The sequence below is a fragment of the Odontesthes bonariensis genome, chromosome 2 (genome assembly GCF_027942865.1).
Source record: "Odontesthes bonariensis isolate fOdoBon6 chromosome 2, fOdoBon6.hap1, whole genome shotgun sequence".
NCBI lineage: Eukaryota > Metazoa > Chordata > Actinopteri > Atheriniformes > Atherinopsidae > Odontesthes > Odontesthes bonariensis.
This window is the reverse complement of record NC_134507.1, coordinates 27335561-27350324: the sequence shown is the minus strand read 5'-3', so window position 1 is coordinate 27350324 and position 14764 is coordinate 27335561. Positions and strand designations below refer to the sequence as shown.

At 41.3% G+C, this 14764-nt stretch overlaps 2 protein-coding genes across 8 annotated transcripts in view; both read left to right on the top strand.

Annotated features, from left to right (window-relative positions):
• The window catches only part of itsn1 (intersectin 1 (SH3 domain protein)), a 63116-nt gene extending 59463 nt beyond the window's left edge, over window positions 1-3653 (top strand). For all 5 annotated transcript variants that reach the window (XM_075480825.1, XM_075480852.1, XM_075480844.1 and 2 more), the window contains one exon: window positions 63-3653. In XM_075480825.1, coding sequence (XP_075336940.1) covers window positions 63-211 — 149 coding nt within the window. In that variant the 3' untranslated portion in view covers window positions 212-3653. The remainder of the gene's footprint in view (window positions 1-62) is intronic.
• Window positions 3654-5416: 1763 nt separating this feature from the next.
• LOC142397437 (pyridoxal kinase-like) overlaps window positions 5417-14764 on the top strand; it is a 35612-nt gene continuing 26264 nt past the window's right edge. For 2 of the 3 annotated variants that reach the window (XR_012772709.1, XM_075480792.1), the window contains exon 1: window positions 5418-5834. Coding sequence is in view for 2 of the 3 variants with exons in the window: in XM_075480792.1 (XP_075336907.1) it covers window positions 5754-5834 (81 nt within the window). In the remaining variant the exon portion in view is untranslated. Of the gene's footprint in view, window positions 5835-14764 lie in introns of all 3 variants that reach the window. The other variant, XM_075480805.1, reaches the window with a different exon arrangement.

The window sequence follows — 14764 nt, the reverse complement described above, 5'->3', positions numbered from 1 at the left end:
TTCTCCCGAGGGGATAGAGGGCTCTGGTTTCCATTTTTATCCCACTCGTCTCTTCTCCGCAGACTTCCTTGGCAGGACGGAGATCCGGTTGGCTGAAATAAAGAAGGACCAGGGCTCGAAAGGACCAATCACAAAGAGGCTGCTGCTCCACGAGGTGCCCACTGGGGAGATTGTGGTCAGACTGGACCTCCAGCTGTTTGAAGAACCATGAATCCTGGCCGGGCTGGAGAAGGAACTGAGAGATGAGGTCTGGACCCTGCAGCTGGGCTGGGTCAGACTGGACTGGGAGGCTGGACTGGTCTGAGGTGAACATGCTGTTTGTAGTTTGGGAGGTTGGTTATGAACAGCATACGTTTCGTATAGAGCCCCCAGAGGAGGTCAGTACTTTTATTGATGTAACAAATGATCAGAACGTATCGCAGTTCGCTGTCTGGTGCTGTCGGTCTTTGAGGTTGACTCCGGCATCTAAAAGCACATTAACTCTGTGGGGCTCCATCGTTTTCAAAATCAAATTCTTGCATCAGCGTGCATTAGCTGAAGACAAATGTGGTTCCGTTGGCCTAAAGTAGATCAATCTTATCAGTATTAATGCAGATTCTCCTCCTAAATGAATTGGTAAGAAGAGAACTCACAAAAATCACCTGGGTTTTAACAAAAGAGATCCCAAACTGCACCAAAATGTCGGGGCTTCTTTTGGTGATTTTGCCCCAACTCGCCGCCCAGTTTCATGACATTCAACTGGGTAGTTTTTGCTTTCACATCCCAGCTGCTCAGCTCTTGGCTTGGTTTAAGTCTTTGGAGAGTAATCTATGAATCCATAACCATAACACTCCTTTCACACACTGCTAACACCTGGCTTTCAGTTTGCATTATGAAAGAGATCAAGCTGTATTCATCCCTCTTCTGCACATCAGTTTTGCAGGTTTAATTATTTTGCCTTTTAATGAAGTGGTGCTTTGATGTTTAGACTTTTCTCCAGTAGAAGCAGGGTTATGTAGCTCAGCATGAACAATCCAGTCCAGTCCAGTCTGCTCACGTCCTCCTTCAGTGTGGTCCAGATGTGTTTTCAGTCCAGTTTCGGAGATCAGACGGGTCGTTATTGTTTTCCTCTCCACAGACACTCCAGTGACAATCCCAGCCCTCCTTTTTTTTGTCCCACCCCCCCCATGTGAGTACGACTGTGCGTGTGAATGAGTGTAAAGTTGGACAGACTATTTAAAGGTACGGTTCAGTCCACGTTTCTTTTTTATTTTCTACTTTAAGTCTTACGAGTCTCTCAGAGTCTTAGGACCAACTCTTCAGGCTTTCAGCTCTGAGCTGCAGCACGAAACGGGACCTCGACATTTAGACCTTTTTTTGTCTGTTTTCACGTCCACTGAACTCTTGCCACATAATCCCAGAACGTGCTAAATATGTACAGGTTCAGTAACAAATGCTAACGATGCTAATAAGCTATAAACTATAGAAAGATTTTAACCCAGTTTATATGACAAGTGTCCAGTGTGTTTGATTCACAAGCAAAATAAAGTTACGTCGAGGCATCTCTTTCACATGCAGCGAGAAAAATAATGAATAAACTTTATTGATAATAACGTGGCTGAAGCGACAGGTACGACAGCTGAATTAAATCAAGGTACTGTGAAGAAGAATGTCTTAATTTATTATTTCTCTTAAGCTGGGCATACATGGTGGTGGTAATTTTTAGATGATTCCTGTCACACGTCTGAACTCTGACGTAATGTTGCTGCTGCGTTAAGCCGTCACTATGCAGAGAATTAAATGAATCGGGGGGGCCAGGCTCTGGAGTGGGGCTCTCAAAGATGTCTTTTAGACCATTTCCACACTTTAACATTTACAAAAAAATGATCTTACTGTGGGCCAGAACTCTTGGCACTTTTAAACGGACACCGTCGCTGATATTGGAGCAGAGAAGGACACGATTTTAACTGATTTATATCACACAGCGGCCATTTTGAGTAATCAGAGTGGGAACGTTTGCCTGGAAGACGAAACAATAATTTAAAGGATACGTTTTTGTTACAAACAAAACCAACAGTTAGTCCACCGGGAGTAGTTTCTGACGTTTTTATATGCAGATCTCAGCTCCTTTATTTCTGTGAAAAGATATCTTCATATGAATATAAATAAAATACGGCAAAGCACGAAGCTTTGTGCTTTCTGTTCAGGGGGCTGTTTTCTATGCAGTGTGAGGATCTAAACAGGCAGAACACATTATCTGAAATGCAGCTTTTAATTCATCATCTATTACCATCTAACAGACAATTATCTTCTGTCTGTCTATCTGATTTCGGGAAACACAAAGTGCCCTCCCCCCATCCCCTGTACGCCAGAAACCTGAATCATTTGCTCATCAGCTTGCTCACAGTACTGTGTAAAAGTACTAAGACACCCCTTATTTCTTTAAATATTACCAGGAACACTGTTGGCAGATATAGCAATTTATTGCTATAAAGCTTGAAAGTCAACTTTATTCTCCAGCACAGCCACAGTTCAGTCAGTCAAAAAAGATTATTATACCTGTTAGCTACTTTAAAAGCAATTTAAAGTGGTTTATATTTGGCAGTTTACTCCAAAACAGCAAGAGCGGCAGCAAACACCTGAGCTAAATGACAATTTTACTCCGTTTTCTTTGGCAATTAAAGTGTTTATCATTAATTTATTTGCTGTTTAAAAACAGAATAACAACACCAGTTTGATCTTTTATCATTTTACAACTTAATATGGGCATAACGGTTAAAACGTTCGCAGTAATGTGAAATTAGTGCTCAAAGTTAGCATGAAAACTGCTAGCTGAGCTACATATAGCCATATCAAAGCTGGGCGAGGAAAGCTTAAAGGCTCATAGCTTGTGACGTTATTTAACAGATTCCTTTAGTGTTTTTGTTTAACTTGTTAAAAGATGGGAGTGTTTGGAAAAGTAAAACATTAAATGTGCGTATTTCCTGTGCCTTCACGTGAACATGCTAACACACTGCATGGTGGGGATTAACCTTCTTTCTCAGAAACTACTTCGCTCATGTTAGCCACAACACCTTTAAACATATCTTTAACTTTCTTTTCCAACTTTAAACCACAAACTCAGGAGTTAGTTTGCAGGCAGTGTAAAATCTTCCTACCGACCTGAGTATTCAAAATGGCGGCTGCGTTAGCCAGATGGACAAATAATAACAGCCAAGGTTGTAGATGTGTTAGTTAGCTAGCTACTTCGCCAGTTAGTTAGTGTAGTTAGTTATTTTAATTTAACGCCACGGTTAAAGTAATGCTCTTAATTGTCACAGAGATAACAGTTACTTTAGTGACCAGCCACTGTCCAATCAGCAGCTTGAGCGTGTGTAGGAAGGTGCGAACGAATGTTAGTGTTTTCTCAGACTGAAACCGATGATAATGATGATGTACGGCTCCCCACCACCCCCCTCTCCTTCCCACCACATTGTACTGAAACTAACTCAATCCAGTTTTAGCCCGTTCTTACTGTCCACCTTCCAGGTTGTGTAAAAATACTGCTGTTATCTGAGAGTTAATATATGAGCGCTGCGGGGGCGATAAAGACAGCCTGCTGTTAATTATCACTGTAGAAGATTATGTATGTTGTTGTCTTTCAATGTTCAGAATAAAATTCAGTTGGACCAAGACTACAGCCTTCTGTATCATTGTTTGGGGGTTTATTTTGCAGATCATTTATTGAATTGTTATACTAATAAGGCTTTTTAACAGTGACTGCCGAGTTCTTCTCAAATTGATTGATTGATTTTTTTATTTTTTTTTTATTTAGTCATTTATTATTATTATTATTAGTTAGTAGTAGTATTTTTATTAGAATTGGTATTTTTGTTGTTGTTGTTAATATACAATCATTGTAAATATGAATAATTTTTTGAGCTACTTGACTAATTTGAATTTCCCCCATTGGGGGATGAATAAAGTATTTTTCTATTCTATTATATTCTAATATAGAGAATTATTGGTATTGGGATTTTATTTTGATTTGATTTCAGTTGAATTGAGTAAGTGAATATTTTCTTATTATGCATTTAAATAAATGGATGAAATAATGTGTCTTTGTAACAGGCTGCTTGTTCCTCTGCTTTATCCAAAGAGAAACTTTCCTTTTCCATCAGAAAGCCTGAACAATTAGAAGAAAGTCTGGAGAATTGGAAGCAAAATATAAAGAAATGAGAGGTGGATCAAGAATTCTGCATTGTGTTATATCATCTGATTTTGTAGCAAATGGCACTGACCTAAAAAACGTGGCTTTGTATATTATTAAAAAACGGTTTAAGAGGCATATGATGGAGTTATCTCCATGGTAACATAAAGAATCTGACTAATGAACTTGCAGCATTTCTTAGTAGGAATTTAAAGGAAATTTTTCTATGGCTACATTCAAATAGGACTTCATAAACCATGCCTGGATAATACTTATAATCCGATTCCATATGGAGCTTATGGATTGTATTTTTAACTCGTGGTGTTGGGGCTCCGTAGCAAATACTGACTAAAACGTATTGAAACAAACCTTTGTGCTGTTTTCTTTTCAGAGGTCAAAATGGACCAGGATTCCAAATGATCCTCTCCTCTGACTTCCTACTCCATTACCTCCTCATTTTAGTTTTATGGACACATGCATCCCTGGGTGTTTGTTTATAACATGCCAGGAATCAGGAATTCTGTTTTATCAAAGCAGTATTTTGAAAGGAGAAAGTCTGTTTTTTTTCTGATGTTTAACGTGTGTTTGTGTCTGAGATGCAATTATAGCATCACATTCAGCAGTTGATGCCTCATTAAACAACAGGTGAAGCTGTCGGTAAAACATCTCCCCATTTGGCTCCATTTATCTCCTCTCCTCACATCCTCCCTCAGGCGCTGACCTCCCTTTCTTACTTGCATTTGTGAGCTGTAGATGTCTCTACATGTGCTCCATATCTCTCCATCGCTGCTGGCTGTGCTGTGTGGTGACAGAGGCAGTCTTTGCAAAGTCAAATCCCCCTCAGTCACGACTCTTGTCATTAAAATGGTGAGTCACAACACAGAATCACACCAGAAAAAAGAGCACTGCAAACTACCTCCTATGTATTTTTTAATTTATGGCTTATTTTTATCCATATTTGAATAATACATTAATATAAAATATTATCCAGACTAATTCGGCTTTATAAAAAGAAGAAATAAAACAAAAATGAATAGAAACTTCATTCACATTCATTCAAATCCAGCTGTGTTGATTGGGATGCGTTCGCAGCCCTGTAGTGACGTCATTCAGTTTAGGCGGTCACGCTGATTGCCTGTACGTAATACCGGCGTGCGTGTGCGTGTGTGTATATTTTGTCCTTGCTGCACGCGACCTTTCGGTTGTCTCGTCAGCACGTGACACAGTTTCCCCTCCTACCCTGCATTTTAACTCAGAATGAACGCAAACGACAAACAAAATCGTTGACGGTCGTAGTTTAAACGTTTCCCCGCTGTTTCTGTGACTCCGCACGCGCTCTCCCTCCCTCCTTCCATCAGAAACACGTTCGCGCTGCACATCTCTACAACCGCCCCTCACGCGCTCTCACTCACATCTTCGTGTGACACTCAGTTGGTTAGCTAGTAGGCTAACTAACGTTGCTTCTGACTAACCGGCGGCGGCGTGTTGTTGTTTTTAAAACTGTTCCTCGTGTTGGTATGTGTAGACGTGGTTCTCTTTGAACAACGGATTATCTGCATCTCTCCTCGGCTGACCGGGAGCCGCCATGGAATGCCGCGTTCTGTCCATACAGAGTCATGTGGTCCGGGGATACGTGGGCAACAAGAGCGCCTCTTTCCCATTACAGGTAAATGCAATTCACATGCACCCATTATCGGACAACGGGCAGTGAAACACCCGATATCTGACACGACCCTGTCTGACATGTTTAGTTCCACTTTGCCTACGAATTTTCACCGCAACTTTCTATCAACAGTAAACAGACCGATGTAAATACACATTTTTGTAGAAATATACGTTGACAGCATCGTAGAAACTTCGTATAATCTTTGCTAACAGAAATCTGTCATCCGACCAAACCATCACAGCTTTATTTCTAGCTTCTGCTTTGAAAATTGAAATTAAAATGGTTTGTAAACGTTGACAGCTCCATGTTAAACCATAAATAATATTATGTCAATTTAGATGTCAAGCTGTACCCGCGACAGGTGTCGTGGAAAAATTTGTGTCCCCGGCAGATTTACCCCCCCCCCTTTTTTTTTTTTTTTTCTACATCTCTCTGACGTACGTACGTCACACAGCGAAAGTGTCACCCCCCCCCCAAAAAAAAAAATCTTGCATATTTGAAGATGTGTACATCTAGGCAAAAACTAAACAAAAAAAGAAAGGCAATCTCATCATCTGCTGGAAAAATTGTGGCAGGAAACCTGCCATCAAGGTTGTCCGATAATGGAGCAGCAAGGTGGTCTGTGAGGTCTCACCGTCCATCCAGGGATGATTTTCTTTCCCTCACGATGAAGGCTGTGGATCAACGTAGATACTGATCATAGGGTTGAATCAGAGTACCTTGAAATGCCCATTACTCATATTTGTCATCATCAATTGACAACTAAAAGGTAAAATCCTCTGACTTTTAGATGACTTATTTCACCTTGTGCCAAACAGTGGATGCACATGCTAAAATGTGACTTTTTTTCCACCGAAGTTACATGAGACATGTTCAGATTTAAAAAAATAAATAAATAAAAATAAATAAATTCAATCAAATATTGCAAATACACGACTGGCATGGACTGTAAAATGTATTCTGTTACACTTGGGATGCTGCAGCAGGTGGGTCGGGTTAACGGGGCCGATCCAGTCGTGTCCAGTAATGGCTCCAGATTCAGTCAGGTTTGCGGATTTGGACGAGTTTGGACTAAATATTGGCACATTATGCTGTTACCAACAGTAGATCTTTGATGTGATTCAAATTTTTGCAAGACGTAGACCCATTTTCGCTCCAGCACCATGATGTGGACCATGTTTGGGGCAAATTTCTTCAGGCCTTCTGGATTTGGGCAATTATAGGGCCAAACCATTTTGGTTCGCTCCATGTCTTTTGTGTAATTTTAAATGAGTTGGTCTTATTTCAAAATCTCAACCCTCTGTCAATGTAATTGGAAAGGAAAAAAAAAAACTCGTCATCCATAAATCATTATTAATAAATCCATATTAGCTTGGGCACCATTAATAAAACTGACAACCTGAGGGGGAGAGACTCAGTTTGATAACCAGCAGAACAAGCTGGCATTTAAAATGCGCCAAATCAAATTACACTTTACCAAAAACACGCTGCTGTTAACGTCTGCAGATGAACTGAAATGTGTTTTTTTTTTTTTTTTACCTTTCTGTGGGCGCATATTAAAGCTGTAATCAAGTTAGCCTTGAAAGTCTAATTATAAATGTAATATTGGCTGATTGTACAGAACTTTGCAGCAATCTTGAGCCGCTGATCAATTCTACGTATATTTCAATTATAACAGGAAATAGTTGCAGTGATTTGTTGAAATGTGCAAACATAAATGTTAATCCAGTAAATGGAGTGAATATCTGGTCTGAGCTCCTTTCTCCTCCAACACAGCCTGAACCCTCTCAGACGAGCTTTCTGTCCTTTCTTTAAGGAGTCTTCAGGAATAGTTCTCCAGGCTTCTTGAAGGACATCCCAAAGCTCTTCTTTGGATGTGGGCTGCCTTTTGTTCCGTTCTCTGCCAACATGACCCCACACTGCTTCAGTAATGTTGAGCTCCGGGCTCTGGGGAGGATTCATCCCTCCATCAGACCTGCTGCCACTGATTTTCAGCCCACTTCTTGTGTCCTTTGGCACAGCTCAGCCTTTTCTCCCTGTTTCCCTTCCTTAAGAACGGCTTCTTGACAGCCACCCTTCCATGGAGCCCATTTCTGATGAGGCTTGGGCCAACAGCAGATGGATCAGCTGAAGGTCCAGATGCATCTCTCAGCTCCTGTGTCAGGTCTTTGCTGGATGTTTTCCTCTTTCTTAAGGACATCACTTTCAGATCCTGTTCATCTGCTGTAGATAGTTCTTTAGGCCTGACACTTCTTCTTTTGTCCTCCACTCGTCCAGTTTCCTCAAATGTTTTAAGGACACACTGCACACCATGCTGAGATATGCCAAGTTTTCAGCTAACAGCTCTTTGGGAATCACCTTGTTGCTGCAGAAATCCTGTTTTCTGTCTGTCAGACTGTGTTATCTTTGCTGTTTTTCACAGATGCAGCTAAAGAAATGGGAACAAATGATGTGTCTCTGTGACAGGCTGCTGGGAACAAAGATACAATTTAAAACTGGTTCTTTGCTAATTTGTCTGTTATGTGTCTACATAACACTAGTTCATCCCTTGAGTTAGGAGCTTTTGGGAGTTAAGTGACTCAACAAACAGAAAATAAAATCAGACTCCTCTGAAAATGGGCAGATACAAGGACTGAAAATGAGTGAAAAAGCAGAAAATGTCCAAAGAAAAACTCCTAATAAAGCTACTTTAAAGCTGCTTTTGAAGAAAAATATAAAGAAATAACAGATGCATGTTTATGCTGCACAGTACCTTTTTGTACAGAAAAGCAGAAAAAGTCCAAAGAAAAGCTCTGAAAGACCTTCAGAAAGCCTGGCTCATCTGTACCAAAATATAGAGAAATGAGGGCTTGCACAGAACTGTAGTTATGTTGGATTGTCCAATTAGAAAGCAGAGGCAGAATTAACCTCTACAGACCATGTCCAATAATAATTCTGTCGCTATCGGCTATTAAAAACCTTCCAAACAAAATAATTCCTTTGAGACCGACATGTACAGAGCATCAATAAACCATAATCTCCACATATGACAGAGCGCCGGTTTGCAGGTTAAACAGTGAAGTTCACTGTGACCTGCACCAGAGTCGAGATGTATTGACTCATTTCAGCTACTGCTGCTGTAAACTGTAGTCGACTGCACTACATTACTTTGACATTAGTGGCACCAACTAGCCTTGATAAGGCGTAGTAGCTGAACATTAGTGGCAGCACTGAACCGCTGAGACAAGCATCAAAGCCTCGCAGCCATTAGGATAACCGCAAAATACACCCCGGGGTGCTGCCAGCTAAAAATAAACCCAACACTTCTCACAGTGAGCAGGCTGAGAGGACTCGTACGGGAAGCCCAAACCTGCCTCGCACTCGCTACGGACTGCTGGTGGAAAATATCAAACTGTAACCAGCATCATTATCAGCACTGTGATTTTCGGCAATGTAGTCACTTCCTGTCAGTATTGGGTCTCATACAGGAAAGGATCATCACTATCATGGCCAGCAGGGACTCATAACCCCCGTGTCCTCTCATATAATGTCATATAAATGGCTTATTTTAGACCCTCTACGTGACTCCTTCCTGTACAGAACAGAGTAAACTTTAAGCCAAAGTCATGAGAGTTTGTTATCAGGCTAAAAAACAAGTTGAGCAACCCAGAAGCTGAACTCGGCGGCGTTTCATTGAGCGATACCCGCTGCTGATGGTCGGACGTGGGAGCCCCGTTAATTATTAAACGTGACCGATATTATACAGAAAACAAACAGTACACTGAAAATCATCAACCATTTCTACAACTTCCAGATTCTGTCATGAATACAAGAATTTCTTCAGGTTACTGATTAACACGGCGTGAAGAAGCAGAGCCTGGGTCATGGCAGGATTATTAAAAGATAACCTACATGTTGGAATTCAACTATCTTCACTGACGAATTGCAGATATACTGATGGCTGATCGATCGATCCGTGTTTTTAAAAGATACAACTATTTTTTTGTTGCTCCTTTTACTTTAATTAAACAGGTAACTCAGCGTCAAATGATCAAATTATGATTACAATTAATTGAATTCCAATTGGCTTGAATTGGACTTTATTATTTAAGTGCCTTGATATGACATTTGTTGTATTTGGCGCTATATAAATAAAACTGAATTGACTTGAACATGTACAGTGTCTGGTGTCCGTCTCCATCAATGGACGGCGTCATTCTGATAGCATCGTTTAACAGCAAGCTGCCATTAAGGCGACACTTTTCAGACAGCTGAGAGAGTTTATTCCAAGTGTGTCTCATTTAAAAACATGTAATAACTGCAACATTTCTGCAGTTACTCCAACAAAACAAGATATTTGAACACAGAGCTGAGTGACGGCTGGGAACAAATCATGGCAACCTGAGGCAACTGGGTAACAAGATGGGGGCAAAATTCCCTCCAACTCCTGGGATTATCATCAGCTCGCTTTGCCACCGCAGACAGAGGTGTTACTGATTACTGTCCCTGACAAACTAACCGAGGATTTACATCTCAGTGACTCTTTAGGTTACAGCTATGCTTTGTAACTCATCCATGAAGGAGTAAATTGTATCAGCATTGGAGAGTTCATTGTCAAAGACTATTCGCCCACAATGGTCTAACAAATTGTTAGGAATTAGTTGTTGAGCAGTAAGTACGTGTAATCGAGACTCAAGGATCAGATTACAAACAAAAGTACTGTGCAGCATACACATGCATCTGTTACTTCTTTATATTTTTCTTTAAAGTAGCTTTAGAGTAGCTTTCTTAGGAGTTTTTCTGCTTTTTCACTCATTTTCAGTTCTTGTATCTGACCATTTTTAGAGGAATCTGATTTTATTTTTTGTTTGTTGAGTCACTTAACTCCCAAAAGCTCCTAACTCAAGGGATGAACCAGTGTTGTGTCGACACAGAACAGACAACTTAGCAAAGAACCAGTTTTAAATTGGATCTTTAGGCACTTTGTTCCCAGCAGCCGGTCACAGAGACACATCATTTGTTCCCATTTCTTTAGCTGCATCTATGAAAAACAGCAAAGATAACACAGTTTGACAGACCGAAAACAGGATTTCTGCAGCAACAAGGTGATTCCCAAAGAGCTGTTAGTTGGAAACTTGGCATATCTCAGCATGGTGTGCAGTGTGTCCTTAAAACATTTGAGGAAACTGGACAAGTGGAGGACAAAAGAAGAAGTGTCAGGCCTAAAGAACTATCTACAGCAGATGAACAGGATCTGAAAGTGATGTCCTTAAGGAAGAGGAAAAAAATCCAGCAAAGACCTGACACAGGAGCTGAGAGATGCATCTGGACCTTCAGCTGATCCATCTGCTGTTGGCCCAAGCCTCATCAGAAATGGGCTCCATGGAAGGGTGGCTGTCAGGAAGCCGTTCTTAAGGAAGGGAAACAGGGAGAAAAGGCTGAGCTGTGCCAAAGGACACAAGAAGTGGACTGAAAATCAGTGGCAGCAGGTCTGATGGAGGGATGAATCCTCCCCAGAGCCCGGAGCTCAACATTACTGAAGCAGTGTGGGATCATGTTGGCAGAGAACGGAACAAAAGGCAGCCCACATCCAAAGAGGAGCTTTGGGATGTCCTTCAAGAAGCCTGGAGAACTATTCCTGAAGACTCCTTAAAGAAAGGACAGAAAGCTCGTCTGAGAGGGTTCAGGCTGTGTTGGAGGAGAAAGGAGCTTTGTAGGATTATACTAACTATGTTTCTCTTATATGCTGTATTTAAACGTATGTTTGCACATGTTTTGATAAAGAAAACACTGAAGACTTTTGCACAGTTGTCTACAGTTTGACATTTAATCTGTTTTGTAATGCAGACTCTACTCTTTGTTATGTTTGCTGAAGGTGGGTGCAGGTCATGGAAGACCTTCAGTTGTCTTGTGTGCAGATGAAAATGGTATTTTATCATTTCAGTGAACTCCAGAGAGTTTTGGAGTTATTGGGAGTTCTCAGTTTTAATAAGATCTGCATTGATTTAACCCGCCAGGCACCATTTTGTAACTTTTTTATATAAATTCTACCTGATATAAATAGACAACAACTGACTGCGTGTCAGTGGAGGTCAGTGAAGGAGCTGCGCTCCCTCTTCAGAGTAATAACCATGATTCAGCTGGTGTCAGAGATAAGGGTAAGACGACGATGATGATGTCAGCGAGTGTGCTAGGCATCCCTCTCTGTGTGCTGTCAGGAGGCGGCGGTATGATGGAGCAGCGCTCTGATTGGCTGCCACAGCGTGAAGATGGAGACGAGGTTGAGCTGCTGGAGACAGACTGAGCTCTCAACAGAAGTGCTGTGGGGCAGAATATCAATATTTTTATCTTTTTTTCCAGAAGCAAAAGCAGTGGTTCAGGTTTCTGTCTTCCCGTCCTGAGTACATCTTCTAATGCCAATAAAAAGCCGTAGCTCCACACTTTCCTCCTTTTGATAAAAGCTAAATATTATTCATGTTGTTTTTGTCGTTGTTTCTGAGATGGTGAGCTGAGCTTACTATAAATAGATTTATACTCATGTTAACTGGATGTCCTTTCATTGGAGTGAAGAACACCAACAAGTATAATTAAGACCAAATTTAGGCTGTGTTCGAAACAGCATACTACATACTCATCGATCAGACAGTATGCAGAGCGTTTACCCACAATGCATTTCGCCCTTACCCGAGCCGAAATCAGCCGGCCTGAAGCTGATTTGGCTTAAGCTCTAAACTCTGTAAACTTTAGCAACATTTGAAACATTTTCAGGTGAGAAAGTAGTCGTTTAGATCCCCAACGTGTTGAAAACCTGACAAAATACCGGCTATTTACAATTTTGTTCCGAAGAATTCGGCGCTACTAAAGCTAGCCGCAGTGAGCAACGCACTTCCGGTTATTTTCACAAAATAAAATACCCGTTGCCTTTTATCATAGGGAAAGCTATTACGATACAATTTGTGTTTTTGTTTTGAAAACAGGAAGTGAACCTACCCTCGTTGTAGCTAGCTTGAAACTGCCGTTTTGACAGGAAATGACGATCGGCGACGTCACGTTACGTTGCATCTTGGGTAGTTTGAGTATGAGTAGTAACCTCATGATGCATACCCAACATTTCGGAGAATCTAGTATGCATCCGGGAACTTCTCGCTTACTCAAACTCGCTTACTAACTCAAAAAGTTAGTAGGAGAAGTATGCTGTTTCGAACACAGCTATAGTCTAGATTCATCCTGTGAATTCATACTTGTGCTCGTGTTGGGGATCAGAGTCCCCTGACTTTCCCAGTACTGGCATCATCTCATAAAGAGGCGTTACGCTCAAGATCCACAACCTGAATGAATATTAGAAATCAAACAGCAACCTCTCAGTGTGCGGGGTCATTGTATTCTAAGCCCAAATATCCCAGTTTTTCTCCGGCTCTTAAATGCATCAAGCTTTGGTGGAGTTTTTTTGGAGATGAGACGGCAAAGTCTCAATCACCCTGGAAATAAAATCTGTGTTGTTAATGTAGTTTAAAATGGTGTGTTTAGTACTTACAGACTGAGAAGTGGTTTGTTTATGCCAGTTTAATGGAAACATGCAGGAAGTCTGGGAAACTGAGCCACGATGCAGTAAATACAGCATGTTGACTCGGATGGGATCATCCTGTTGTGACACCTGTTAAATAAAGAAACTCTTCATGTGTTGGCAGCGAGACGAGCGTCCTCATTCGGGAAAGTGTGAAGTGTTTTATTCCAGAAGGCGGCGTGTTTATAGTTTGCGTTGAAGTCGTTGCGTCATGTGTGAGTGGAAACAGTCTGTCTGTGTCTGTGATTTCAGGAAAAAGATGGGACCTAAATAACATTCTTATACCCAATTTAAAAAAATATTTGCAGTTAAAGTAAAGAGGCGACAAGCTTGTTAACAGAAAAGTTTAAATCAATTGATCACAGTTTTTAATCAGCTGATGTAAGTCTGTGATTACAAAGACAAGAATCCAGAGTTTGAAGTGTCGGGAGTAAAGCAAATGAATAGCCGCATTCGCACTGTAGGAACCTTTTGCAGTTCCTGGAACCTTTTTAGGAACGGGGCCGTTTTTTCCCTCATTCGGACATACAGGAACTCGGGACCACGGGCCTCAGTTCCTGGAACCATTTTAGCTCCTCCTCCTCAGCTGGGTCTGTTCTGGTTTCCATAGGAACACATCTGACGGAGGTGTTTGGTGGTTGGTAGCTCCGCCCCTTGTCATGTTGTCAGGCTGAAATGTTTCCTCGTACGACACAGACACAACCTTGGCGTGTTTAATAAGTTAAACTGACACGTGGTCTCCTTTGTCTGCGGCGCTCTGCTCTCCTTCCTTCATGAAACCAAGAAGTATGGCCTGCGCTCCATCCTTCGTCTCCTGGCTCTCTCTGTGAGCTCTTCCAGCCTCCATGTTAGACGCCCGATGTGATCGTCCATGATTAATATGACCATCATGCAGACCATGAGCACGGTGGCCTCCCTGCTCTCCATGTGAGCTTCTTGGTGGTGTTTTTTTCTTCTCTCCTTACTTTTCTCGGGTTTTGTTTTGTTTTGTTGTTGAATGTGGCGCTAAAGTAACACGTCGGTTGCGCCGCATCAGTCTCTATCAGGTCCCGACTCATGTGGGAATGCAAACTGAAACAGTTCCCCTGGGGAAGGGCAGCTATTAGAACAAAATTCGAGGTGGACCGTTCTTAGAACTGCTCTGTCCGAATGCAGCTAATGTTTGCCATTATGCTTCTTCCTGTTTCACATTCAGGGACTCACATGGAATAATTCAGGAGCGAAACCAAACATCTACTGTTGATCAAACACTTAATGACAGGAACAAAAATACACATAAATGAATGATTTCACATGTTTGTAGAAGACCAGACTGGCCTGTACATGATAATAGTTTTCTTATTGACATTATTATTATTATTATTATTATTATTGGTCAATCTCTGAA